Source organism: Maylandia zebra, linkage group LG22, assembly GCF_041146795.1.
Source record: "Maylandia zebra isolate NMK-2024a linkage group LG22, Mzebra_GT3a, whole genome shotgun sequence".
Taxonomy (NCBI): domain Eukaryota; kingdom Metazoa; phylum Chordata; class Actinopteri; order Cichliformes; family Cichlidae; genus Maylandia; species Maylandia zebra.
The window spans coordinates 12,708,672-12,735,293 of NC_135187.1; the positions used below are offsets into that span (position 1 = coordinate 12,708,672).

A 26,622-nucleotide genomic window follows, 5' to 3' on the forward strand; every position below is an offset into this window, starting at 1 on the left:
TTAATTATCCTTTCATCACGGTCAGATATTTTATATAATTTATATCTAATGGTGTCATACAAATATACATTAAGAATTTACTCACTAAACTATAAACTGTCTTTTCAATTAAAATGTATTCATATAAATTTGAATAGAAACATTCAAATTCCCCTATTGTTATATAGCGCCAACTTAAAACAGTCGTCAGCTCAAGGCACTTATAACAGCGGTCGGTTCCGTAAGTCGTTTGGTACCGGGCCGATAGAGTTGAGGCTTAGCTGTGAAACTTATGTTTTTCAAGGGTTTTGTCAGTTTTTATCGTTAAATCTGTTTCCCTGGGTCTTTTCCCATGAATTATAAGTAAATTTTCTTTTGGTTGGTACCGGTAATGGTTTTATTTTGTTGTATTTACCCGCGACACCTTAAAGGCCGGTCCGCGAAAATATTGTCGGACATAAAACGGTCCGTGGCGCAAAAAAGGTTGGGGACCGCTGACTTATAATGTATAATAAAGTAAAGACTCTAACATATTAGAAAGAAACTCCCAACAATCAGACAGTTCTTCATTAGCAGCACTTTGCAAAAGTGAAAGAAGAACTCCCTTTTGACAGGAAGGAGACCTCAATTTGTGCAATCTGTGTAGAATTACAGATTTTCATCATTTCAAAACCTTCAAAGGATGAATCACATCCATTGAATCACAATCTGAATGGTTGCTGCCTTTAAGTTTTGAGCGTACTTTTGCAGATTTCATGAAGGGCTGTTTTCCATTTTTACTGGAACAAGACTACTTAAAGAAAGGAGGCCAGTCTAACAGAGCACACATCTCATTGTGTAATTAGATGTAAACTAGCTCAAGGACAGCACTTTCTCCAGCCCCATTATCAACAGTAATGCTGTTTTTTATCGGACACTGCTGTGGTTGAATTTCCTCTTTTCTTCATGAAAACGTACACTCCCATTCAATGTGAATTAACCGGAAACAGCAGAGCTTCAGATTTACAAAGAGCATCTTACTACAACACAGTAATGAGTCAACAATCCGTTTGTTAGATGAGATGTTTAATAGGTTGGGTGGGACTTCTCTCAATGGAGTTCTTACTTTACACATTTTTCTATATTAACAATATATTTACACTTTTACAAATGTTTGTTCCACATAATCTGTAATGCATTTTAATAATGATTCATATCAGAGCAATCTAATCAAACTGTCTCAATGCATATTAAAAAGTTATTTTGGTGTAGCAGCTTTCAGATTAAAGCGATGACTGAGCTGCTTATAGCAGGAGCCGGAGTACAACAGACACAAAATCAGTCTGTTTTCCTTCAGGTCTTCAGTGAGCTCCCCTTATCTTGTTTTCAAACATGAACTCTACAATTTCCAGCACACAGTAGAAGAGTCATGTTTTGTCACTATTTGAAATATTCTGTTTTAAATCAAAGAGCTGCCTGGATAGAGCATGCAGAATGCAGCATCTTGCCTGTAGTGAAATCACCAGAAAATGACCCATTCTATTATCATTTGGGTTCAACAGCTGCATCATATAGTTGCATTACGGAGCTACCAAGTTAAACACTGTTTAAGACCATTTTAGTTTTCTTGCAGTGCAGCATATTAACTTGTCATTGTGACATGCAGCTTGTCAGGTCAAAGCCCTACTATAGTGATTTTCTAAACACTTTGGACACCCACGGATAGAAATGCATGCCACTTCAATACCATGCTGCTCTCACAAAGCTATAATTTTTGCTACTGCAGAATCTCTGGATGCTTATCTTACAGTGAGAGTGGCTTCACAGGAACATGGTTTCCCATATCATGCCGTTAACTGGAGAAAAGCCAGGCAGATATTAAAGGCAGATTAAAGAAATACATCAGCATTTAATTTCTTGCTGTGAGCCAGATGAGATCATTACCACAGCCAAGAACCCCATAGATAGGCCTAACATTAAGATTGCAAATGGGAGAAGGAGGATCTATCAAAAAGACCCCTCTAAAACTCACTGACATATTACTTTGTTAACATTTAAACTCTCTAGGTGTAAAAATGTAAAGTCATTATGATACGGGGTCTAGAAGCAAAGTCTCTGAACACTGATACTAATCAGACAATGAATGAGTTTGACATTTTTAAGAATTGATGTTATCTAAATTAGCTTGCAGCCGTTTGTAGTCTTTATGCCAGCTGCAAGCTGGTTAGTTTAGGTTAGGTTGTAAATGGTTTGGCATATGGATTTATGTAACAATTTTTAAATCATGCTAAGCTAACTAACTAGGTTAGCTACTTGATTAGCTTAGCATAGGATATAAATCGAATTGTTATTTACTAGCAATCTTCTTTTTAGTCTTTTTAGTCTTAGGCTAACCAACAGCTTAGCTTGTAATTTCAAATGTATTGGTATTTACAGTCCATTTAAAATATTTTTGGTGAGCTAAGCTAACTAACAGTTACTGATTAGCTTAACTTAGCATATAGGCACTCTTCTAGTCTTGCTGACCACTTAAAGCTTTTTTACAGAGTGGTATAATGATCTCATCAGGCTCCTGTTAAAATATCTTACTGTTACTTTTAAATTAAAGCAAAACATTGAGGCATAAACACCTGATGATGCTTCATGTACATCCCTGCTATGAAATATTGTTCGGCGTGCCTTGAATATGAGAAGATAATATTATAGTCACATTTTCACTGCAGTCACATTAACTGGGATGCAAATCACATGGTACAAAACCTTCACAGCAGCACTTGGAAGGACATTTGATATATTTGTGCGTTACTGCTGTGAGATACTACAGACAAGTACCATAGCTACCATTATGCATTTATATTATGATATGTATCCAAACAACAGCAAAATGTGATTTGTTCATTAAAGCAGCCTTTGATGTCTTGTTCAGGCAAATCCCTGTAGCTGATTATACTAAGAGAACCTCCCTCTGGTAGCATATATTGACATTTTCTCTCTTCATTTATTAATGTTCACAGCTCCCTCCGTAACACACGTCACAGTGTATGAGAAAATACGTTATTGCACTCTCACCGACTCATCCAGAGATGTTGATGGAAGCTGTTAGCGAACAGAGATGTCTATGAAGCCCAAAGAAATAATGAATTATTATTCAAGATGTGCGACAGACTAATATGAGAATTTAAATTCAGGTCAAAGAAGCTAAACTGGCAATCGCAAGGCCTGGCACTGGAGAGATAGCGGGGGACACTTAAGTCACAAGTTTAATGAAGCGGTTCACAAAGGGGACGTCACTCTGATTCTGAGTGGATTGTAGATGCAGGAGGATGCTTTGGTGTGATTTATCTGAGTTCAGGCCCTCTTGATAATATGCACACATCTATCATGAAATCGAAAATCAGCTGCCTCTGAATCAAAATATGTGTCATGCTCATATCTCGAGGTTAAGGTTCAAGCTGTCAAGAAAGGCAGATAAAAATAAATAAATTCAGGCAGAGAGAGAATTCCTCTCGGGGGGATAAGCCTTTGAGTGCTACATCAGAAGCATTATTACTTGTGAAAATATAAGCACACTTCATTAGCTAAGGACTTCACTTATAAAACATTGCCTTGAGCATGCATAAAATGCAATGTTGGTGCTGGATGTTGTGGTGAGTGTTTTAGTAACTTAAGGAAATGGGAGAATTAAGAGAGCTTTTTGGAATACAATACCTAATGCACAGGCTGAGTGATGCACAGAGCAGAAGATGTTATTTGTCCATTGCTAATGATGACACATGGAAATCAAATATGTGCAGAAATTCTTAAATTATCCTTCTGTATTATTTGAGTTTTCCTATAAAGATTTCCATTTACAGTAATGTATCTATTCCTTTCCTGCAGACAGCCAGATGAAAAGATTGATTACTCTCATGTCTATACAGTTAATGGTGGTGGACAAAGTCTGTCTAATGGCTCAGTCACACTAGAGTAAAATATGATGGTGACTTACTTGCACCTGGGAAAAATTGGTTGTTGCCAGATGACTAGTTGTGGCAACCAACTGGTCACTCAGAGACTGAGCATCTAACACTTTCAGTCTCTGCAGTTACTCTCAGTTGCAAGACAATTGCACAGGTTGCCTGGTGGGAGGCAACCTGTCTCCAGAAAATCGGAGTCTGACTCAGAGTGACAGCAACTGCTCTCAGACAGGTTGACAAGGGTTTGAAAATATTATTGCCAACATGATGCAATCAATCTGAGTTTGTCTGTGCTGATGAGTGCAACTTGTCTGCCATGTCTCTTTGCATTAGTCATCTCAACTCAACTAGTTGCCAACTGGGTGGTTTCTGGTTATATTCCTTAGAAAAGCAAGGTTGATAAGCACCTACGTCACTTTACAGTTATACTGCTGTCCTATAGTAACTACATTACTAATTGTGGAGGAACTTCTCTTTCAAATCTACAAGATTCTGGTTGGACTCTGAGTGCAAGTAGTTAATGTGATTTTTCTGTATATGCAGATGGCAACAGATTTGCAAATTTTCACCAATTTATTTAATCATTGGATTACCACAACAGGTCGCATGTAGTTGCCAATTTGGACCCATTCAATAGCAAACTGATAGCAGAGTTGCTCTTATTGCCTGAAGACAGCAACTGCAAATGATCACAGACTCAGTTCCGTCTTTGAAGCAACTGTTTCAAAGGCAACAAGATCGCAGGTTTATAGCACAGTTAAAATAATTTTGGTCATTTATGGTCTCCAATCACTTTTCCCCTAATAATCTAGTAACTCCCAGCTTGTGTTCTGTGTCAAAAACCAAAGAGTAAAATCAACACCTTGGTTTTAATGACTCCCTTTATCAGGAAGGAAGTCACTACCCTTAGTTAGAAAGTAGTTTCACAAATATTGACCTACAAAGACAATAAATGTCATTTTTGCAGTTCTGTTTGTGAATATATTACACAAACATGACATAATGCATTAATTATTTAAATAAAATGTGTTTAAAAGGAGATTTGGTTATCTTGACACTGAGCCAGGCCAGCTACCCTTTGATTTCCAGTCAGACTAAATTATGCCAGATGAGGCTTCATAAAGTATGTCTCTAAAGACATGTTAGTGGTATCAATCTTCTCATGTAACTCTCAAAAAGAAATCAAACAGATGCATTTCCCAAAATATCTAACAACCTTTTTATTTATCTTCCTTTTTATATTTTCCATTAGCTCAGAAGCTGTTGTGCTATTGTTGACTTTCCAAAAAGTAATGTAAAGCTAGTATAATTTTTGCTTCTTCTTTGTGGACAGAGATGATTTCAGACTTAGCCATCCATTATTTTGTCTCTACTAGCCAGACTTTGGATGTGCTCTGGTTTGACTGTCTGAAAGCCAACATCTCCTCTGATTTTAGGAAAGGGCTAAACAAGGCTGCACCACAGCTGAACCAGCAGGGTTTTACATCCTGCAGGGCTACAAACAGCAACCTGTAAAACAGATATTGATTTCAATAAAGCAATCTTTTTTTAAGTATGTTGATTAATAATTTCACTTTAGGCTAAACAGGTGAAACTGAATTTTGTTATATGACTGGAAGAAAACAACTATTTCTACTTGCTCTTTAACAAGTGGAATAATAACTTTTCCAGGTGTGCCCAGATTAAAGAAGAAAACACTTTAAATTCAACTGCTGTTTCAGATTTTACTGCTCTTTGGCTCTGAAGTCAGAGAAGATGTCTGCCAAAACAGACCACAAGCCACAGCCAGCTGGTAGAGACAGGTCACATTATTCATCTTTTTTGGCAACCGTGTTCTGTTGTCCATCCTGCGGCGAAACCCTCTGCAGTACCAACAAACCAGAGAAGGTCAGAGAGATCCCAACCCACCACAATGTTATCTGGGCTTCCCCAAAGATCAGCTGGCCCAGGAAAGCCTGCAAAGAAAAAAACATCATGCCTGTTTTTAGAAACAAATTGCCAATAAAGGTGCCCTAATGGCCAATATCCCTGCTGAGCTTAACAATGAAGAGCCATAAATCACAGTGACAAGTTATTTCTGAATACAGTCTAGCCTATTTTCTAAAATAAATCAGGTTACATAAGAAGGAAGGACGTTAAGGTCAACGTGAAAATATTTTCACCCTCTACTGTCTGATGTAAAGGATTTCACTCAGAGGACATGAAGTAAGAGCTATAAGAGACAGATCGTCACTTACGGAAGATATGAAGTTGGAGGCAGTGGTGGTCACAGTGGTTCGGGTGGAGGACGAGGAATACCTGAGTGCTTTGGCAAGGAAGGTCCACATCACAGCATTGCAGGTGAAAAGCAGGCCGCCACACAGCAGCCTCAGAGGGATATGAAGCTGAAAGACGAGAGAAGAAACTTATTAAAGATGCTCTTGACAAATTTTTCTCCCCCACTGAAGGGAGGAAGTATCTAATCTGCACAGTTTTTTTGTTTGTGTGTTTCTCTGTTTGTTAGTGGTCTAGTGTCCACAGTTTTCAAGATATCATTTTCAAAATTAATGTGATGGTATATACTCATAACTGATTTCATTTTTGTGAAAATTGGGTCAAGGTCACACCAAATGTGAAATTAAAATTTTATATTACCCACAATTTCTTTTTGATCATCTTTAAATATCACAACAATGTACTAGGTATTGGGCAGCATGGATACCTAGTTTGGCTAACATTTGACTTTCACCTTCATGGTTAGCACCCACGGTCAAAGTTAACCTTGTAAAAAAAATTTCAAGCAACCACATCGAGTAATGTGCTATATGAAAGGCGACGGAGAGAGCTGCACAACACACTTTTTCCAATACAAAGTCCAACAACGTCACATTGATGCCATAACGGGTTGATGTCATCATATTGGAATAAAAACGTCATAAAACATCAAAGTTCTTTGTACAGCCCATGCCCTTTGGGGGAAGTTGCACTCTCTGAGAGCTCCAACAATGAGAGAGACCCCTAGCTCTTTCCCGACAGTGGGAAAGAAAAACTCCCTTTTAACAGAAAGAAACGTCCAGCAGTATCATGCTCATAGAGGGGCCAGTGGCCAAAGGTAGTCACTTAGTTCTAACATTTACTTTCCAAAGCTTCACAGTGCATTGTGGCAAATCTCGTGGTGCAAAGTAACAGCCTTTACATACGCTTTGCATCCACCTGCAATCCTAATTTGCAATTCTGTCAATTCATTTGTGCCTTAAATCACTGCTTTCCACGTTTCTACAGTTTAAGGCTTTAGACAGCCGCCTGCAGATGTTTCTGACATCACTGTGTGACGTATGTAGGCAGCTTGAAGGTCATTCACAGAAAAACTTGACATCCTCACCATCAGATACCAGCCGTTCAGCTTATTATCTACACGCAGAGATAATTTTTACGCTTATAGAATAAAACAACGCCTAAATACAAGTAACTGTAGTGGTGTGCTTCGGGGGCGCGGGTACGCCACGAGCGCGCCGCTGCCTGCGCGGGCTCCCCCAGTGTGATGCCGCAGATGGTGCTGATGCTGAGGGAGGCGGTGAGGAGAGGCGGGCGGGGATAACCCCCCTAACTTCCCTCGTGAGAAATCACCCCGCTCGCAGGCGAGCATTATTATTCACCCTCACTGTGTTAATAATTAAAGCGAGTTTAACTGCGGCAATGCCTCACCCGGTCACAGGCGGTAGTTTCGTCCGCCTGTCTGAATTTCCGCTGTTCTCCCCATGTCCGGAGTCCGGTTTCACAGACACCCTTCAGGTAGTCGGCTCCCAGCGACAGTTTGGCCGAGGACGACGCCACGGCCCCGAGGAAACCCGCCAGCAGTGCATAGAAAACTCCCGGGAACATGGTAGTGGTGATGATGGTGATGATAGGCGAGGGACATTATTTTCTAATCCATCTTTTTACATGTCTGCTGCTGAAGCTGGTCGGCGCTGAGCTGCGTGCATGCTTGTATGACTGTCACTGAGCACGTTTTCCTGCACTTTCCATCGACAGCCGTCCGGTGGCAGTCACACAACTCGTGGCCGTGGCTCTCCGAGGCATTCTGGGAATTGCAGTTCCGTAATATTAGTTCCGATATTTTAGTTTCGTATTATCTATTTTTTATATTTATATCATTTTGACTCTTAGTTTTTAAGTCAGTCTAGCTTCAGTTAGTTTCCATGGTGTTTTTTTTAGTTAATTTATTATTATTATTATTTTCAGAGTTGGTTTTAGTCTTTTTAATTGTTATTTAACATGTTGTATATTATAGAGGCAAGATTTCGGACAATCAGTAAAGGAATTACAACAAAAACACAACTTTTTGGAAGCAGTGGACTCTCAGTCTTGTAGGGATGCAAAGTCTCCATAAACATGTTCATTTAAATCCCCATCAGGCAAGTTGTAATACCATTTTTTATACCAAACCAACAAATATTTAAAGTAAGGCTATTTCCTTTATATTATTTTTCATTTTATTTTAGTTAAGAGAAGTGACAATTACAGGTAAAGTCACACTTTTGTATAAATCACATAATATATCCCACATTAGTGAATACATGCCTTAAGTTTTTTATTAAAACATTGTGAGGTTAAGAAGAGTTTGAACTGAAGTCCCTTCACATTATTTTGTACTATAAATCCTGGGTGGAGCAGAGGGCAGTCAATACTAATGTAATGTTCTTGAGTGTGGGTGGAGAGCACTGACTCCACTTGATCCAGGGACAAACCTTGGTTTGCTTTTAGCATACTGATGAGCTGCAGTATAAAGGTTCATTACATTAACCCACACAGGGTATAAGTTAAGTGAGTGAGAGGCGTATGAATGTGTGTTGGTCACTTATGGTCCTTCGGTGGTCCTTATAGAGAGAGGACCCTGTAAGAGAGGTGGAACCAGAGCAAGACTAAATGAGTCTCCTAATTAGAGGCAGAAAATTGAGCAACAGCTCAGCTCCATGGGTCTGTAATGAGAGTATTAATCAGAGTGTTGTAATAGAGACAAGAGTCATCAGACAGATGTCCGTCTCTTCATCGGACTCTGCAGCTGAACATCTGGTTGTAGATGGATGAGAGACCATTCAGTCAGCATTTGGCTATTAATTTGGCTTTTCATGTGGAGCAGCATGAATCAGTGCTTCATACACCAGTGTAGTGAACTCAGCATAGCGCACACTGCCTGGCCTTTATAGTAAAACACAAGACTGTGCATGGGAAATAGAAAGAACACAAACAGAGATGCATAAACTCGCCGTAATTACTTTACTTTCAAATGTAGGTGAATACATTTGAACGTGTGATGTCTGCTCTTACAACTGATTGACTTATTGCAAAGAAGGGAGACATGACCTTTTCAAAAAAGAAAAAAAAAAGTCAAAATTTGAATAAATACTGATCTTTTGGTAAAATGGTACAACAGATTGACACTGTTATTCAAAAATTGATTATATCAGTGAAGATAATTCAGGTTGCCTTGGAACTGTTCGCAGCCGAGTGTGAAGTGGTGGGAATGAGAATCAGCACCTCCAAATCTGAGGCCATGGTCCTCAGCCGGAAAAGGGTGGAGTGCCCACTGCGGGTCAGGGACAAGTTCCTGCCCCAAATGGAGGAGTTTAAGTATCTCGGGGTCTTGTTCACAAGTGATGGGAGAAGGGAGCAGAACCTCGACAGACGGGTTGGTGCAGCGGCTGCAGTAATGCGGACGCTGTACCGGTCTGTTGTGGTGAAGAGAGAGCTGAGTGTAAAAGCGAAGCTCTCAATTTACCGGTCGATCTATGCCTCTACCCTCACCTATGGTCACGAGCTGTGGGTATTGACTGAAAGAACGAGATCGCGAATACAAGCGGCGGAAATGAGCTTCCTCCGAAGGGTGGCTGGCCTCTCCCTTAGAGATAGGGTGAGAAGTTCAGCCATCCGGGAGGGGCTCAGAGTAGAGCAGTTGCTCCTCCACATCGAAAGGAGCCAGTTGAGGTGGTTCAGGCACCTGACAAGGATGCCTCCTGGGTGAGGTTTTCCGGGCATGTCCCACCGGGAGGAGGCCCTGGGGGAGACCCAGGACAGGCTGGAGAGATTATATCTCTCGGCTGGCCTGGGAACGCCTTGGTATCCCGCGGACAAGCTGGAGGAGGTGGCTGGGGAGAGGGAGGTCTGGGCTTCTCTGCTTGGGCTGCTGCCACCGCGACCCGGCCCCGGATAAGCGGAAGGAAATGGATGGATGGATGGAGATAATTCAGGTTACTGAAGCAACCAGCTTATTTTTGTAGTTCTGGTTGATTTCTACGTTTCTTATGTATTTTAAAAAGTTTTCTCAACAAAAAAGTTTGATTTATTTATATAAAATCATTTTAAGATGCACTTTAAGTGGTCTAACCATGAGAAATTATATAAAAATACTCGAAGTAGTTTTAGTCTAAGGCAGAGGTGGAGGTTTCTTCTGCTAAGCCAGCATGGTTTAGTCTAAATTTAACATCAACACTTTAATTTGTCTGATATAATAATTAAATGAAGCAACCAGCTTATTTATGTGGAAAAATATCTTAAATTACTGTGATTAAAGTTTACCAAACACAGTGTTAACTACAGGGAGGCAAAAAGAAAACGTCACCTAGCTTATATTTAGACTTAAAACTGTTAGGATGCCTGGGTCGTCGACCCAGGGTTTTTGAGTTTATGATATTATTTATACTGTCTAGTTTATCATTATTACAGCTATTTTAGCTGATTTAAGGCTCCTTTGACAACGTATTTGAAGCTCTCATACAAGAGAGTTAAGAAAAAACTGTAACAAATAAATAAATAAGTCAATAAAACAATAATATACTTATAATAAATGTCTGTCTATAATATAGACAGACATTTACAAGCATGTTTTTAGATTGTTGGAGAAATCAGAATCAGAATACTTTATTCATCCCGAGGGAAATTAGGGGTTACAGCAGGCAGCACGCTAATGGCGCATGCGCACTCACAAAGGAACCTTCTGACCAACTTTACACAAACATCACATTGGGCAGACATGTCAGAAGGTAGGCTGATAGGAAAAAAACAACGAAAATACACTACATGAGGTAAGAGGAGGAGAAAAAAAACCTCCACTCAGACTGAGCTCCTGGTGGGAGAACAGTTTGATAAAAGAAAAAACACCTCAGCACAAAAGCACATGACTATCAATACACCATAGAAACACAAGACAAGCAACAGGGCGGGTAAAGGGTAAGAGAGAGCCGGCGTAGACAGCGCATCCGGTCCTGCAGCATCTGTGCTGGTCCAGTTGACTGCTATCATCCCCGGTAGGGCACAAGCATCGAAGGCGTTGGAAAGGGAGGGGGATGAGTGAGTGCTTATCAGTGTAAGTGTGTGTGTGTGCGTGTCCATAGTTTAGCTGAGACAGTGTCCTTCGGCCTATCAGGCTAAGTAAACAGTCCTCCAGCCAATCCAGGTGTCCTTCATGGGGCGGGAAGAATAGTCATCACACAGTCGTTATCAGGGAGTTGTTTTGGTGGGCTCCAGCCTTGGGCCTGCAGCTGGAGCCGTGGTGTCCAAATGTTGAATATTGTTGATTTCTCCTTTGTGAGCAGCTCGAATTCTAGCACTCCGAGGCTGGTCTCTCGATCTCCCGTTGAAGAGCTGCGAGCCTCCCCATGATGGTATCAAACTTCTGTTCCGTGGTGTTGTCAGTCTTTTGATTCTGAGACCTCACAACTGCAGTGATCCGTTCCGCGATGTTTTCCAACTGTCGCTCAAGGGTCTCATTTTGAGCAGGCCTCTCTCTGATGTTTCCCCTCATACGCTCAATGGTGTTGTTTTGAGCCAGAGAACATGCAAACATCCACACCGAAAGGAATCAGCCAGCAGATTCAAACCCAGATCCCCTTTGGAGTGAGGTGATAGTGCTAAACGCTGCACCAATGTGCCACCACTTCTGAATGTGTATGTGTGTAAACACACATTAACAGTGATGAAGTGGTAAGTCATGACAGTAAATCAGCAACCACAAATAGCAGGATTTTAAAGTAGTGAAGCAGGTAAACGTCACTCAGTCTTCGTTAATCTAATTTAAACCTGCGTCTTTCCATCTGTAACATACTGAAATGGTTATTTGGCAAAAGATTTAGCATATCACCTGGTATTTCCTAAGAAATTATGTGTTACCCTCGTCATACTCAGCTCAGTTCTGGACAGGTTTGGGGTGGCCTACTTTGCTAAGACCAAGTCTACTGTTGCCATTGTTTATAAATCCGGAAAATTACATCATTACTTGGCACAACTTCCCCAACCACATCTTTACTGGCCAGCAGAGGTCTCTAGTGTTCTGCAGAAATATAGACATCGACTACAAACCTGCTGTGGATGTAAATCATTGACTTGCTGCCTGCATGCTGTTGATTCAGGTAACAATTAGGTTGAAATACAACCTATTTTCACTGTTTATGCTTTGATAAGTTGTTTCCACATCTGCCCATTGCTTTTCCATCTTGACATTTGGAAGTAATAACATTTTGATTATTCCATAAAGAAGTTATTATGACAGCATTGCTGCTGTCAGTGCCTTTGTATGTTAGCTTACAAGAATTTAGCTAAGAAGCAAATCATAGAGTTCTCAAAGGAAATTAGAGTCACAAAACATGGGCAGTAATAAAACCTGAAGCTCATAACAGTGCAGGTTGTTTGTGTGTGTAGTTTGCATGCAGTATGTGTGTGTGTTTTCCTGTTGCCCATGGAAGAGGAAATTAAAGTGGTGAGCAATGACAAGGCAGAAGACAAGTAAGGTGTCCTCTGCATTGATTTCAGTGAAACAAGCTTCAGAGGAACCATTGTCCTCACTCCATCACATTTAGACTTTTGACACAGTCATCCTTTTGGCTTAGAAGCAAAAATCTTCTCATACTGAGTTTCCAGCCTGAAGCCCCTCTGACAAACACAAGTGTCAAGTTAGACCACTAATTGGGGTCCTTCTGCTTCTGTTCAAATGAGGGATAATTGAGCCCACAGAGAGCCTTAGTGACAGTTTTGCTTAAGGTCTGCCGCTGCTGTCTAGTATCTTTGTCCGCCTTTTATGCTTTCGGTCCTCCAGGGTGATCTAATAATGAAAAAATATGTATGTCTTCAAACTGTAGGGTTCATTAGTGTAATGGCTTTAACTCTGACATTTAACTCTGGCAAACGATTGATGACTAAAATAGATTATAATGAAATTTGATAAGCAAAAAGTCTTTGAAGTGTCTTTTTTTTTATTACCTTTCTATTTTGAATAATTTTTCATGGAAACTAGGGATTTTTATATATGATGTGCAAATAGTTTAACTTCATGATGGAGAAAATGAATTCACAGCTGCAGCTTGCGTTTTCAGTACTGACTAAAGGACTAAAGTGGTCCTAAGGTGCTGGCATTTTTTGATATGTGAAATCTTGCACTGTTGCCAGCCAGATACTTTCCAGATGGTATTACATGGTGGATCAAAAATCTTTCAGGTCCTGTCCATGTGAAATATTTGTGAATCCCTTGAGCCAAAGGGCCCAACTTTCACTCTGTAGGAAAACTCCATTATTGATTTGTGTGGCAATTTTCAGTTTCACTACAGCCTGGAGAGTTGTTTGTCACTGGCCAGTCAGTAAATCAGTCACTTCCGTTCACAAAAATATGCTAAAGAACAGAACAATCATATGGAATTTCTCTGCCAACTGACTGGGGAATACACATTTTTCCCTAGTGACAGGTGGTTGCCAGGGGATCACTGAACAGTTTGTAAGTCAATTTTGCAATTATTATAATACTATTTTTTTCCTTGCAATTGTTGGTTGCCAGATGGTTGGGGAGCAGTCTTTAGGTGCTTTATTCACTTGACTCTACATTTCACCATTTGGTCACACGTCCAAAATGGCGGATTTGTTAATGTCACATGGTTAGTGGTCATGTGTCTGCAAACCTGTTTGTTTTCTTGGGGGGTTTTTAACCAGTGGAGTTGCCCCCTGCTGGCAGTTAGAAATAATGCTGGTTTGTGGCATTTACTTATGCACCTTTGTAACTGAAGAGACTTCCTTAAACCTGCAGTAGATTCAGTTTTCATAGACAAAAGCTATATCTATCTTTTATATGCCCTCTACTGCATTAACAGCAATGAATTAACGAGCTTTAAATTAGTTGCGATAAGGTTATCAGAAGGTTATTTCATCAATTTCACTTAAAATATGTTATGTACGGACCTGGATTTTTGATATTATGAAGGCCATCTCTGATACATTTGTGTTAATTTCCTGGTCTTAATTGTCTTCATTCTTGTACAAGTATTGGTATTAAAAAGAATCATACAAAGTGCTGCCTCCATATTTAGCATCACGCAGGCTTATTTCTAAGCCTCCTAATGAATATGCATGGCTTCATCTTACACCTGTGCATGGAAAGAGGCAGTAGGGAGAGAGATACAGTGAAATATTCGGTCAAAGGCAGAGATCCAATAAAATCCCTCTCCTTTGCTTTTAGCTTCTCTTTCCTGTTTCTGTCTGACTTACACACACAAATACACACACAGTCGAATAAACATAGTCAGCTGACCTTGTCAGCATACAGGGTCAATAGCTCCCCTCTAGTTCATTAAGTAGTTAGTGGCGAGGTTGTGAATAATGCAGGCTGGTGTGCAAACATATGCAATCTTTTGGCAAGCTGAGCACTGCTGCATGCCACTTATATAGGCTGTACTCAGTTATACATCTCACTCACAAATTAAATAAAGAGAAAAATGTTTTGACTCAAGATGACATGATGTCATAATTTTAAGATTACGGTAGAGTAAAACCAAAGTAAGAGCTGTCAGAAACAATAAGGTTTTTTTACATATCAGATAAGAGAGACATTTCATGGAGCCATCTTGGTGGGTAGCAAAGTTTGCACTAAACAGATAAAATGCTCCATAAACAAACTGGCTCAAAATTATCTCAGTTCTCATGGTTGCCAGAAACAATTAGATGATGTAAAATGCTAATCTAATCCAACTTTTCGTTGAACATGCAGTGTCGGCTGAGCAAACGAAGGTTACTGTGTCTGTCTATTTCTATGTTATTACATGGCTTTGATTTGAACTCTGAATCTGCTAGGAGCAAAATGCTGAGGGACATGCAGATTATGAGTGTGAATAGGTGCACAAAGTGATTGGCAGTGTAACATTATGTAGAAGTACCAGGAACAGGGACAGCCAAGCTCACAGATCTAAATAATAATACGATCACTGATGTAATACATCAGTTATTCAAATTCTGACAGCCATCTCTAAATTGAGCCTTGTTATTCATTAGTTTTCCCTGTAACCTTTCAAATGTGCACAGACTGAACAACAATCTTTTTTTTTTTACATCTACAGTGGGGCAAAAAAGTATTTAGCCAGCCACCGATTGTGCAAGTTCCCCCACCTAAAATGATGACAGAGGTCAGTAATTTGCACCAGAGGTACACTTCAACTGTGAGAGACAGAATGTGAAAAAAAAATCCATGAATCCACATGGTAGGATTTGTAAAGAATTTATTCGTAAATCAGGGTGGAAAATAAGTATTTGGTCAATAACAAAAATACAACTCAATACTTTGTAACATAACCTTTGTTGGCAATAACAGAGGTCAAACGTTTACTATAGGTCTTTACCAGGTTTGCACACACAGTAGCTGGTATTTTGGCCCATTCCTCTATGCAGATCTTCTCAAGAGCAGTGATGTTTTGGGGCTGTCGCCGAGCAACACGGACTTTCAACTCCTGCCACAGATTTTCTATGGGGTTGAGGTCTGGAGACTGGCTAGGCCACTCCAGGACTTTCAAATGCTTCTTACGGAGCCACTCCTTTGTTGCCCGGGCGGTGTGTTTTGGATCATTGTCATGTTGGAAGACCCAGCCTTGTTTCATCTTCAAAGTTCTCACTGATGGAAGGAGGTTTTGGCTCAAAATCTCACGATACATGGCCCCATTCATTCTGTCCTTAACACGGATCAGTCGTCCTGTCCCCTTGGCAGAAAAACAGCCCCATAGCATGATGTTTCCACCCCCATGCTTCACAGTAGGTATGGTGTTCTTGGGATGCAACTCAGTATTCTTCTTCCTCCAAACACGACGAGTTGAGTTTATACCAAAAAGTTCTACTTTGGTTCCATCTGACCACATGACATTCTCCCAATCCTCTGCTGTATCATCCATGTGCTCTCTGGCAAACTTCAGACGGGCCTGGACATGCACTGGCTTCAGCAGCGGAACACGTCTGGCACTGCGGGATTTGATTCCCTGCCGTTGTAGTGTGTTACTGATGGTGACCTTTGTTACTTTGGTCCCAGCTCTCTGCAGGTCATTCACCAGGTCCCCCCGTGTGGTTCTGGGATCTTTGCTCACCGTTCTCATGATCATTTTGACCCCACGGGATGAGATCTTGCGTGGAGCCCCAGATTGTGGGAGATTATCAGTGGTCTTGTATGTCTTCCATTTTCTGATGATTGCTCCCACAGTTGATTTTTTCACACCAAGCTGCTTGCCTATTGTAGATTCACTCTTCCCAGTCTGGTGCAGGTCTACAATACTTTTCCTGGTGTCCTTCGAAAGCTCTTTGGTCTTGGCCATGGCGGAGTTTGGAGTCTGACTGTTTGAGGCTGTGGACAGGTGTCTTTTATACAGATGATGAGTTCAAACAGGTGCCATTCATACAGGTAACGAGTGGGGGACAGAAAAGCGTCTTACAGAAGACGTTACAGGTCTGTGAGAGCCAGAGATTTTCCATGTTTGAGGTGACCAAATACTTATTTTCCACCCTGATTTACGAATAAATTCTTTACAAATCCTACCATGTGAATTCATGGATTTTTTTTTTCACATTCTGTCTCTCACAGTTGGAGTGTACCTCTGGTGCAAATTACTGACCTCTGTCATCATTTTAGGTGGGGGAACTTGCACAATCGGTGGCTGACTAAATACTTTTTTGCCCCACTGTACAAATAAAACCCTCCTTTTGCCACTTGCTACAGGTACCTTTCAGATGTCTGGATCAGAAAAAAAAATTGTAGGGCATGGTTCAGAGTTCAAAATTGGGAAACATCTCTAAAGTTCTGAAACAAGAACTCCAGAAACAAAAAGCTGGCAGCACAACATGTGATTGTTTTTCATTAAAGAGGTAGTTTGACATTTTGAAAAGTATGCGTATGCACTTGGATGCATGTATAAGGTGCACATATACTTAAAAATTAAAGGAACAATTTTTTAATCCGAGTATAGCATCATCTATTATCCTTTTGAAGCCTAACAACTCAGTAGCGAAGAAAGATGTTTCCCAACACTTTTTAAAAACATCTATAACTCCTAAAACTGCTAAACCATTTGCTCAATTAAAATAATTCCAACACTTCTAGAAAACAGCGACCCTACACTTTACAGTGATATTAGTGTTATTACTATAATCCCACACACGGTGTCACATCAGCCCCATGAAGACGAAGGTTGGCTGAGAGAGTTAGTGAGAGAGATGAGCTCTCAAGAAAACAGCTGGTTTATTGGACCTTTGGGTTATGTTTAACATGTTTTTTAATTGTTTTGTTGATGCTTTTTGTTGTTGTTTTTTCTGTAAAAACCGGATAATCACTGAAAAAGACAGAGTTGATGCTTTCAGGAACCATTGGAATTTTTTGATCAAGCTAATGGTTCAAGAGTTATGGTGGTTTGACTTTTGTTTTAATAATTTAAATTCCTAGGATATTAATTTAGTCTGGTATATACCAGACAAGACTTTTGACAGTTTGACCTAATTTGATGTTAAGGAAATTATCAACAGGTACACTAGAGTGGAAAAAACCCTGAAACAAGTGGCACTGGCAATTTTTCCATCCGTGTCATATCTCAAATCAAATCAAATCAAATCAAATCAAATCACTTTGATTATCACATCACATGTGCTATTACACTGGTACAGCACATGTGACTGAAATTGCTTCACAAGCAACAGTGGTGAGAAAAAGTACAGAACCATAAGATACAAGCCAAATATAGGAACAGGAATGTGACAATTGTAAGAAAAGTAAAAATATAAGAATGTATGCACATTACTAGATACATATATATATATATATATATATATATATATATATATATATATATATATATATATATATATATGTATATGTGTGTGTGTGTGTGTGTGTATGTGTGTGTGTGTGTGTGTGCACGTATCTACATATATCTAAAATAAAATATGAAGAGGTCAGCAGTATGAATAATGTGCAAAAGAAATGGCAATATGTACAAAATGGAATGCATAAATGTCGAAGTACCAATGAGTGTTTGTGTGTTAAACTCAACAAAGTGCGGCTTGTTGAGGTAGCTGTAGGGTTGCTGTGAAATCAGCTTTGCAGGTTATAGGAACTTTTGTAGTGAAGAGCTTTCGTTAACATGACAGAGCTCTGCTTTCTAAGTGGAAGCCTGAATTGAAATCCCGCTTGTATCTGGCATTTTTGTCATGGAATACCAGAATTGCCACCTCCACCACTGGCACCCTGTGCTTTTCACAGAGGACAGCGGATTTAACCTTAGAACATATAACACATGTGAAAGCTTCCCGAGAAGTCGTGGGGAACGTTATGCTGAATGTAACATCCTTGATTATGAGTGCTTTGCTGGTGGGTCAGTGATGGTCTGGAGAGGCACATGCACTGAGGTATGCACAGGCCTCTACAGGCAAGGCAACGGCACAATGAGTGCAGTTAGGTATGGGCATGAAATTCTCCGACCCACTGTCAGACCCTACGCTGGTGCAATGGCTCTTGGCTTTCTTCCTGCTTCCCGGCCTCATCCGACAAGAGTATGCAGGCAGTTTGCGTGGGGACTGATACCGCTGACCGACACTCCCCACCCCCCAACCCTATATTGGCCTACTTGACCAAAATTCAATACAACACCCCTGGGACATTTAGCTTTGGTCCATCTGACACCACCAGGTTGGAACTCAGACTGTCCAGGAGCTCAGTGATGCCCTGGTCCAGATCTGGGGAGAAGATTCCCCGGGAGACATTCAGTCGTCTCAATCGGAGCATGCCCCGTGGTGTGGCATGCATACAAGGACATAAGAGCTTGAATGGATGATAGAAAAACTTGAAAGTAGCCTGTGCTTTCTTTGCCTGCGCTTGAAATGCTAGTCAACCTCCCCCAGCTATAAGAACCTGTGTCCATCTTAAAGCCTTGCTGCTGAAGAAGCCCAGCTAGCTCAGTCGGGAGAGCATGAGACTCTTAATCTCAGGGTCGTGGGTTCGAGCCCCACGTTGGGCGAGGGGACTTTTGTGCAAATGCCCGCAAGAGCGAAAACACGTGTGTATAGAGAACAGCAAATGGCGTGTTGTGCAAAGGAAGATGAATGTATGGTAACAGAAACCAAAGTTACACCGTCGTGTCTGCACAAGTCCACATCTCCACCATTTAATTTGATGATTCTGGACTAAATTTCAAGAGAGCTTAGCAAAAAAGCAACACTCTAGGTTTACCAGCATCCCTACTCTCACCTAGGGTCACAAACTATGGGTAGTGAATGAAAGCATGAGCTCACAGATATAAGCAGCGCAATGAGTTTTCTCCGTCGGGTGGCAGTGCTCGGCCTCGGAGATTGGATGACAAGCTTAGTATTTCAGGAGGAACTCAGATTACAGCTGCAACTCCTCCACATCGAAAGGAGCCTGCTGAGGTGGTTCGGACATTTGAACATCCAGGATGACTTTGAAGAGGTCGTTGGTCAACTCGTCAGGATGGCCGAGTGGTCTAAGGCGCCAGACTCAAGGATAGGCTCCTTCCAGACAAAAGGGACTTCTGGTCTCCAAATGGAGGCGTGGGTTCAAATCCCACTCCTGACATCTACTTTCTTTACTTAAACATATGTTTTCAAGAGCTTCATCAACCTTTGTGTGTTAAACTCAACAAAGTGCGGCTTGTTGAGGTTGCTGTGAAATCAGCTTTGCAGGTTATAGGAACTTTTGTAGTGAAGAGCTTTCGTTAACATGACAGAGCTCTGCTTTCTAAGTGGAAGCCTGAATTGAAATCCCGCTTGTATCTGGCATTTGTCATGGAATACCAGAATTGCCACCTCCACCACTGGCACCCTGTGCTTTTCACAGAGGACAGCGGATTTAACCTTAGAACATATAACACATGTGAAAGCTTCCCGAGAAGTCGTGGGGAACTTTATGCTGAATGTAACATCCTTGATTATGAGTGCTTTGCTGGTGGGTCAGTGATGGTCTGGAGAGGCACATGCATTGAGGTATGCACAGGCCTCTACAGGCAAGGCAATGGCACAATGAGTGCAGTTAGGTATGGGCATGAAATTCTCCGACCCACTGTCAGACCCTACGCTGGTGCAATGGCTCCTGGCTTTCTTCCTGCTTCCCGGCCTCATCCGACAAGAGTATGCAGGCAGTTTGCGTGGGGACTGATACCGCTGACCGACACTCCCCACCCCCCAACCCTATATTGGCCTACTTGACCAAAATTCAATACAACACCCCTGGGACATTTAGCTTTGGTCCATCTGACACCACCAGGTTGGAACTCAGACTGTCCAGGAGCTCAGTGATGCCCTGGTCCAGATCTGGGGAGAAGATTCCCCGGGAGACATTCAGTCGTCTCAATCGGAGCATGCCCCGTGGTGTGGCATGCATACAAGGACATAAGAGCTTGAATGGATGATAGAAAAACTTGAAAGTAGCCTGTGCTTTCTTTGCCTGCGCTTGAAATGCTAGTCAACCTCCTCCAGCTATAAGAACCTGTGTCCATCTTAAAGCCTTGCTGCTGAAGAAGCCCAGCTAGCTCAGTCGGGAGAGCATGAGACTCTTAATCTCAGGGTCGTGGGTTCGAGCCCCACGTTGGGCGAGGGGACTTTTGTGCAAATGCCCGCAAGAGCGAAAACACGTGTGTATAGAGAACAGCAAATGGCGTGTTGTGCAAAGGAAGATGAATGTATGGTAACAGAAAACAAAGTTACACTGTCGTGTCTGCACAAGTCCACGTCTCCACCATTTGATGATTCTGGACTAAATTTCAAGAGAGCTTAGCAAAAAAGCAACACTCTAGGTTTACCAGCATCCCTACTCTCACCTAGGGTCACAAACTATGGGTAGTGAATGAAAGCATGAGCTCACAGATATAAGCAGCGCAATGAGTTTTCTCCGTCGGGTGGCAGTGCTCGGCCTCGGAGATTGGATGACAAGCTTAGTATTTCAGGAGGAACTCAGATTACAGCTGCAACTCCTCCACATCGAAAGGAGCCTGCTGAGGTGGTTGGGACATTTGAACATCCAGGATGACTTTGAAGAGGTCGTTGGTCAACTCGTCAGGATGGCCGAGTGGTCTAAGGCGCCAGACTCAAGGATAGGCTCCTTCCAGACAAAAGGGACTTCTGGTCTCCAAATGGAGGCGTGGGTTCAAATCCCACTCCTGACATCTACTTTCTTTACTTAAAAATATGTTTTCAAGAGCTTCATCAACCTTTGTGTGTTAAACTCAACAAAGTGCGGCTTGTTGAGGTTGCTGTGAAATCAGCTTTGCAGGTTATAGGAACTTTTGTAGTGAAGAGCTTTCGTTAACATGACAGAGCTCTGCTTTCTAAGTGGAAGCCTGAATTGAAATCCCGCTTGTATCTGGCATTTGTCATGGAATACCAGAATTGCCACCTCCACCACTGGCACCCTGTGCTTTTCACAGAGGACAGCGGATTTAACCTTAGAACATATAACACATGTGAAAGCTTCCCGAGAAGTCGTGGGGAACGTTATGCTGAATGTAACATCCTTGATTATGAGTGCTTTGCTGGTGGGTCAGTGATGGTCTGGAGAGGCACATGCACTGAGGTATGCACAGGCCTCTACAGGCAAGGCAACGGCACAATGAGTGCAGTTAGGTATGGGCATGAAATTCTCCGACCCACTGTCAGACCCTACGCTGGTGCAATGGCTCCTGGCTTTCTTCCTGCTTCCCGGCCTCATCCGACAAGAGTATGCAGGCAGTTTGCGTGGGGACTGATACCGCTGACCGACACTCCCCACCCCCCAACCCTATATTGGCCTACTTGACCAAAATTCAATACAACACCCCTGGGACATTTAGCTTTGGTCCATCTGACACCACCAGGTTGGAACTCAGACTGTCCAGGAGCTCAGTGATGCCCTGGTCCAGATCTGGGGAGAAGATTCCCCGGGAGACATTCAGTCGTCTCAATCGGAGCATGCCCCGTGGTGTGGCATGCATACAAGGACATAAGAGCTTGAATGGATGATAGAAAAACTTGAAAGTAGCCTGTGCTTTCTTTGCCTGCGCTTGAAATGCTAGTCAACCTCCTCCAGCTATAAGAACCTGTGTCCATCTTAAAGCCTTGCTGCTGAAGAAGCCCAGCTAGCTCAGTCGGGAGAGCATGAGACTCTTAATCTCAGGGTCGTGGGTTCGAGCCCCACGTTGGGCGAGGGGACTTTTGTGCAAATGCCCGCAAGAGCGAAAACACGTGTGTATAGAGAACAGCAAATGGCGTGTTGTGCAAAGGAAGATGAATGTATGGTAACAGAAAACAAAGTTACACTGTCGTGTCTGCACAAGTCCACGTCTCCACCATTTGATGATTCTGGACTAAATTTCAAGAGAGCTTAGCAAAAAAGCAACACTCTAGGTTTACCAGCATCCCTACTCTCACCTAGGGTCACAAACTATGGGTAGTGAATGAAAGCATGAGCTCACAGATATAAGCAGCGCAATGAGTTTTCTCCGTCGGGTGGCAGTGCTCGGCCTCGGAGATTGGATGACAAGCTTAGTATTTCAGGAGGAACTCAGATTACAGCTGCAACTCCTCCACATCGAAAGGAGCCTGCTGAGGTGGTTGGGACATTTGAACATCCAGGATGACTTTGAAGAGGTCGTTGGTCAACTCGTCAGGATGGCCGAGTGGTCTAAGGCGCCAGACTCAAGGATAGGCTCCTTCCAGACAAAAGGGACTTCTGGTCTCCAAATGGAGGCGTGGGTTCAAATCCCACTCCTGACATCTACTTTCTTTACTTAAAAATATGTTTTCAAGAGCTTCATCAACCTTTGTGTGTTAAACTCAACAAAGTGCGGCTTGTTGAGGTTGCTGTGAAATCAGCTTTGCAGGTTATAGGAACTTTTGTAGTGAAGAGCTTTCGTTAACATGACAGAGCTCTGCTTTCTAAGTGGAAGCCTGAATTGAAATCCCGCTTGTATCTGGCATTTGTCATGGAATACCAGAATTGCCACCTCCACCACTGGCACCCTGTGCTTTTCACAGAGGACAGCGGATTTAACCTTAGAACATATAACACATGTGAAAGCTTCCCGAGAAGTCGTGGGGAACGTTATGCTGAATGTAACATCCTTGATTATGAGTGCTTTGCTGGTGGGTCAGTGATGGTCTGGAGAGGCACATGCACTGAGGTATGCACAGGCCTCTACAGGCAAGGCAACGGCACAATGAGTGCAGTTAGGTATGGGCATGAAATTCTCCGACCCACTGTCAGACCCTACGCTGGTGCAATGGCTCCTGGCTTTCTTCCTGCTTCCCGGCCTCATCCGACAAGAGTATGCAGGCAGTTTGCGTGGGGACTGATACCGCTGACCGACACTCCCCACCCCCCAACCCTATATTGGCCTACTTGACCAAAATTCAATACAACACCCCTGGGACATTTAGCTTTGGTCCATCTGACACCACCAGGTTGGAACTCAGACTGTCCAGGAGCTCAGTGATGCCCTGGTCCAGATCTGGGGAGAAGATTCCCCGGGAGACATTCAGTCGTCTCAATCGGAGCATGCCCCGTGGTGTGGCATGCATACAAGGACATAAGAGCTTGAATGGATGATAGAAAAACTTGAAAGTAGCCTGTGCTTTCTTTGCCTGCGCTTGAAATGCTAGTCAACCTCCCCCAGCTATAAGAACCTGTGTCCATCTTAAAGCCTTGCTGCTGAAGAAGCCCAGCTAGCTCAGTCGGGAGAGCATGCGACTCTTAATCTCAGGGTCGTGGGTTCGAGCCCCACGTTGGGCGAGGGGACTTTTGTGCAAATGCCCGCAAGAGAGAAAACACGTGTGTATAGAGAACAGCAAATGGCGTGTTGTGCAAAGGAAGATGAATGTATGGTAACAGAAAACAAAGTTACACTGTCGTGTCTGCACAAGTCCAAATCTCCACCATTTAATTTGATGATTCTGGACTAAATTTCAAGAGAGCTTAGCAAAAAAGCAACACTCTAGGTTTACCAGCATCCCTACTCTCACCTAGGGTCACAAACTGTGGGTAGTGAATGAAAGCATGAGCTCACAGATATAAGCAGCGGCAATGAGTTTTCTCCGTCGGGTGGCAGTGCTCGGCCTCGGAGATTGGATGACAAGCTTAGTATTTCAGGAGGAACTCAGATTACAGCTGCAACTCCTCCACATCGAAAGGAGCCTGCTGAGGTGGTTGGGACATTTGAACATCCAGGATGACTTTGAAGAGGTGGTTGGTCAACTCGTCAGGATGGCCGAGTGGTCTAAGGCGCCAGACTCAAGGATAGGCTCCTTCCAGACAAAAGGGACTTCTGGTCTCCAAATGGAGGCGTGGGTTCAAATCCCACTCCTGACATCTACTTTCTTTACTTAAAAATATGTTTTCAAGAGCTTCATCAACCTTTGTGTGTTAAACTCAACAAAGTGCGGCTTGTTGAGGTAGCTGTAGGGTTGCTGTGAAATCAGCTTTGCAGGTTATAGGAACTTTTGTAGTGAAGAGCTTTCGTTAACATGACAGAGCTCTGCTTTCTAAGTGGAAGCCTGAATTGAAATCCCGCTTGTATCTGGCATTTGTCATGGAATACCAGAATTGCCACCTCCACCACTGGCACCCTGTGCTTTTCACAGAGGACAGCGGATTTAACCTTAGAACATATAACACATGTGAAAGCTTCCCGAGAAGTCGTGGGGAACGTTATGCTGAATGTAACATCCTTGATTATGAGTGCTTTGCTGGTGGGTCAGTGATGGTCTGGAGAGGCACATGCACTGAGGTATGCACAGGCCTCTACAGGCAAGGCAACGGCACAATGAGTGCAGTTAGGTATGGGCATGAAATTCTCCGACCCACTGTCAGACCCTACGCTGGTGCAATGGCTCCTGGCTTTCTTCCTGCTTCCCGGCCTCATCCGACAAGAGTATGCAGGCAGTTTGCGTGGGGACTGATACCGCTGACCGACACTCCCCACCCCCCAACCCTATATTGGCCTACTTGACCAAAATTCAATACAACACCCCTGGGACATTTAGCTTTGGTCCATCTGACACCACCAGGTTGGAACTCAGACTGTCCAGGAGCTCAGTGATGCCCTGGTCCAGATCTGGGGAGAAGATTCCCCGGGAGACATTCAGTCGTCTCAATCGGAGCATGCCCCGTGGTGTGGCATGCATACAAGGACATAAGAGCTTGAATGGATGATAGAAAAACTTGAAAGTAGCCTGTGCTTTCTTTGCCTGCGCTTGAAATGCTAGTCAACCTCCCCCAGCTATAAGAACCTGTGTCCATCTTAAAGCCTTGCTGCTGAAGAAGCCCAGCTAGCTCAGTCGGGAGAGCATGAGACTCTTAATCTCAGGGTCGTGGGTTCGAGCCCCACGTTGGGCGAGGGGACTTTTGTGCAAATGCCCGCAAGAGCGAAAACACGTGTGTATAGAGAACAGCAAATGGCGTGTTGTGCAAAGGAAGATGAATGTATGGTAACAGAAAACAAAGTTACACTGTCGTGTCTGCACAAGTCCCCGTCTCCACCATTTGATGATTCTGGACTAAATTTCAAGAGAGCTTAGCGAAAAAGCAACACTCTAGGTTTACCTGCATCCCTACTCTCACCTAGGGTCACAAACTGTGGGTAGTGAATGAAAGCATGAGCTCACAGATATAAGCAGCGGCAATGAGTTTTCTCCGTCGGGTGGCAGTGCTCGGCCTCGGAGATTGGATGACAAGCTTAGTATTTCAGGAGGAACTCAGATTACAGCTGCAACTCCTCCACATCGAAAGGAGCCTGCTGAGGTGGTTGGGACATTTGAACATCCAGGATGACTTTGAAGAGGTGGTTGGTCAACTCGTCAGGATGGCCGAGTGGTCTAAGGCGCCAGACTCAAGGATAGGCTCCTTCCAGACAAAAGGGACTTCTGGTCTCCAAATGGAGGCGTGGGTTCAAATCCCACTCCTGACATCTACTTTCTTTACTTAAAAATATGTTTTCAAGAGCTTCATCAACCTTTGTGTGTTAAACTCAACAAAGTGCGGCTTGTTGAGGTAGCTGTAGGGTTGCTGTGAAATCAGCTTTGCAGGTTATAGGAACTTTTGTAGTGAAGAGCTTTCGTTAACATGACAGAGCTCTGCTTTCTAAGTGGAAGCCTGAATTGAAATCCCGCTTGTATCTGGCATTTTTGTCATGGAATACCAGAATTGCCACCTCCACCACTGGCACCCTGTGCTTTTCACAGAGGACAGCGGATTTAACCTTAGAACATATAATACATGTGAAAGCTTCCCGAGAAGTCGTGGGGAACGTTATGCTGAATGTAACATCCTTGATTATGAGTGCTTTGCTGGTGGGTCAGTGATGGTCTGGAGAGGCACATGCACTGAGGTATGCACAGGCCTCTACAGGCAAGGCAACGGCACAATGAGTGCAGTTAGGTATGGGCATGAAATTCTCCGACCCACTGTCAG

At 42.7% G+C, this 26,622-nt stretch overlaps 1 protein-coding gene and 10 non-coding genes across 11 annotated transcripts; 10 read left to right on the plus strand and 1 right to left on the minus strand.

Annotated features, from left to right (window-relative positions):
- Positions 1 to 1,027: 1,027 nt before the first annotated feature.
- On the minus strand, positions 1,028 to 7,918 carry tmem42b (transmembrane protein 42b). Its single transcript, XM_004548997.3, has 3 exons — positions 7,599 to 7,918; positions 6,152 to 6,298; positions 1,028 to 5,869 (listed from the first exon to the last, which is right to left on the minus strand). Exons 1-3 carry the CDS (start codon positions 7,773 to 7,775, stop codon positions 5,723 to 5,725), a joined length of 471 nt encoding a protein of 156 aa, XP_004549054.1. The 5' UTR covers positions 7,776 to 7,918; the 3' UTR covers positions 1,028 to 5,722.
- Positions 7,919 to 19,113: 11,195 nt separating this feature from the next.
- trnak-cuu (transfer RNA lysine (anticodon CUU)) lies at positions 19,114 to 19,186 on the plus strand. Its single transcript has one exon. It is a non-coding gene; the product is annotated as a tRNA-Lys (tRNA).
- Positions 19,187 to 19,650: 464 nt separating this feature from the next.
- Positions 19,651 to 19,761, plus strand: trnal-caa (transfer RNA leucine (anticodon CAA)). The gene is made up of 2 exons: positions 19,651 to 19,688; positions 19,716 to 19,761. It is a non-coding gene; the product is annotated as a tRNA-Leu (tRNA).
- A 942-nt stretch (positions 19,762 to 20,703) lies between these two features.
- Positions 20,704 to 20,776, plus strand: trnak-cuu (transfer RNA lysine (anticodon CUU)). The gene has a single exon. It is a non-coding gene; the product is annotated as a tRNA-Lys (tRNA).
- A 459-nt stretch (positions 20,777 to 21,235) lies between these two features.
- Positions 21,236 to 21,346, plus strand: trnal-caa (transfer RNA leucine (anticodon CAA)). Its single transcript has 2 exons — positions 21,236 to 21,273; positions 21,301 to 21,346. It is a non-coding gene; the product is annotated as a tRNA-Leu (tRNA).
- A 942-nt stretch (positions 21,347 to 22,288) lies between these two features.
- Positions 22,289 to 22,361, plus strand: trnak-cuu (transfer RNA lysine (anticodon CUU)). The gene has a single exon. It is a non-coding gene; the product is annotated as a tRNA-Lys (tRNA).
- A 459-nt stretch (positions 22,362 to 22,820) lies between these two features.
- On the plus strand, positions 22,821 to 22,931 carry trnal-caa (transfer RNA leucine (anticodon CAA)). The gene is made up of 2 exons: positions 22,821 to 22,858; positions 22,886 to 22,931. It is a non-coding gene; the product is annotated as a tRNA-Leu (tRNA).
- Positions 22,932 to 23,873: 942 nt separating this feature from the next.
- Positions 23,874 to 23,946, plus strand: trnak-cuu (transfer RNA lysine (anticodon CUU)). The gene has a single exon. It is a non-coding gene; the product is annotated as a tRNA-Lys (tRNA).
- Positions 23,947 to 24,411: 465 nt separating this feature from the next.
- Positions 24,412 to 24,522, plus strand: trnal-caa (transfer RNA leucine (anticodon CAA)). Its single transcript has 2 exons — positions 24,412 to 24,449; positions 24,477 to 24,522. It is a non-coding gene; the product is annotated as a tRNA-Leu (tRNA).
- Positions 24,523 to 25,475: 953 nt separating this feature from the next.
- trnak-cuu (transfer RNA lysine (anticodon CUU)) lies at positions 25,476 to 25,548 on the plus strand. The gene has a single exon. It is a non-coding gene; the product is annotated as a tRNA-Lys (tRNA).
- A 460-nt stretch (positions 25,549 to 26,008) lies between these two features.
- Positions 26,009 to 26,119, plus strand: trnal-caa (transfer RNA leucine (anticodon CAA)). The gene is made up of 2 exons: positions 26,009 to 26,046; positions 26,074 to 26,119. It is a non-coding gene; the product is annotated as a tRNA-Leu (tRNA).
- The last annotated feature ends 503 nt before the right edge of the window (positions 26,120 to 26,622 follow it).

Excerpts from the sequence above, each read along its gene's own strand:
- tmem42b (XM_004548997.3), bottom strand. The coding sequence starts at position 7,775 with ATGTTCCCGGGAGTTTTCTATGCACTGCTGGCGGGTTTCCTCGGGGCC. Across the intron at positions 6,299-7,598 it reads AAACTACCGCCTGTGACCGG|CTTCATATCCCTCTGAGGCT; the intron begins GTGAGGCATTGC and ends CTCGTCTTTCAG. Across the intron at positions 5,870-6,151 it reads CCTCCAACTTCATATCTTCC|GCTTTCCTGGGCCAGCTGAT; the intron begins GTAAGTGACGAT and ends TTTTCTTTGCAG.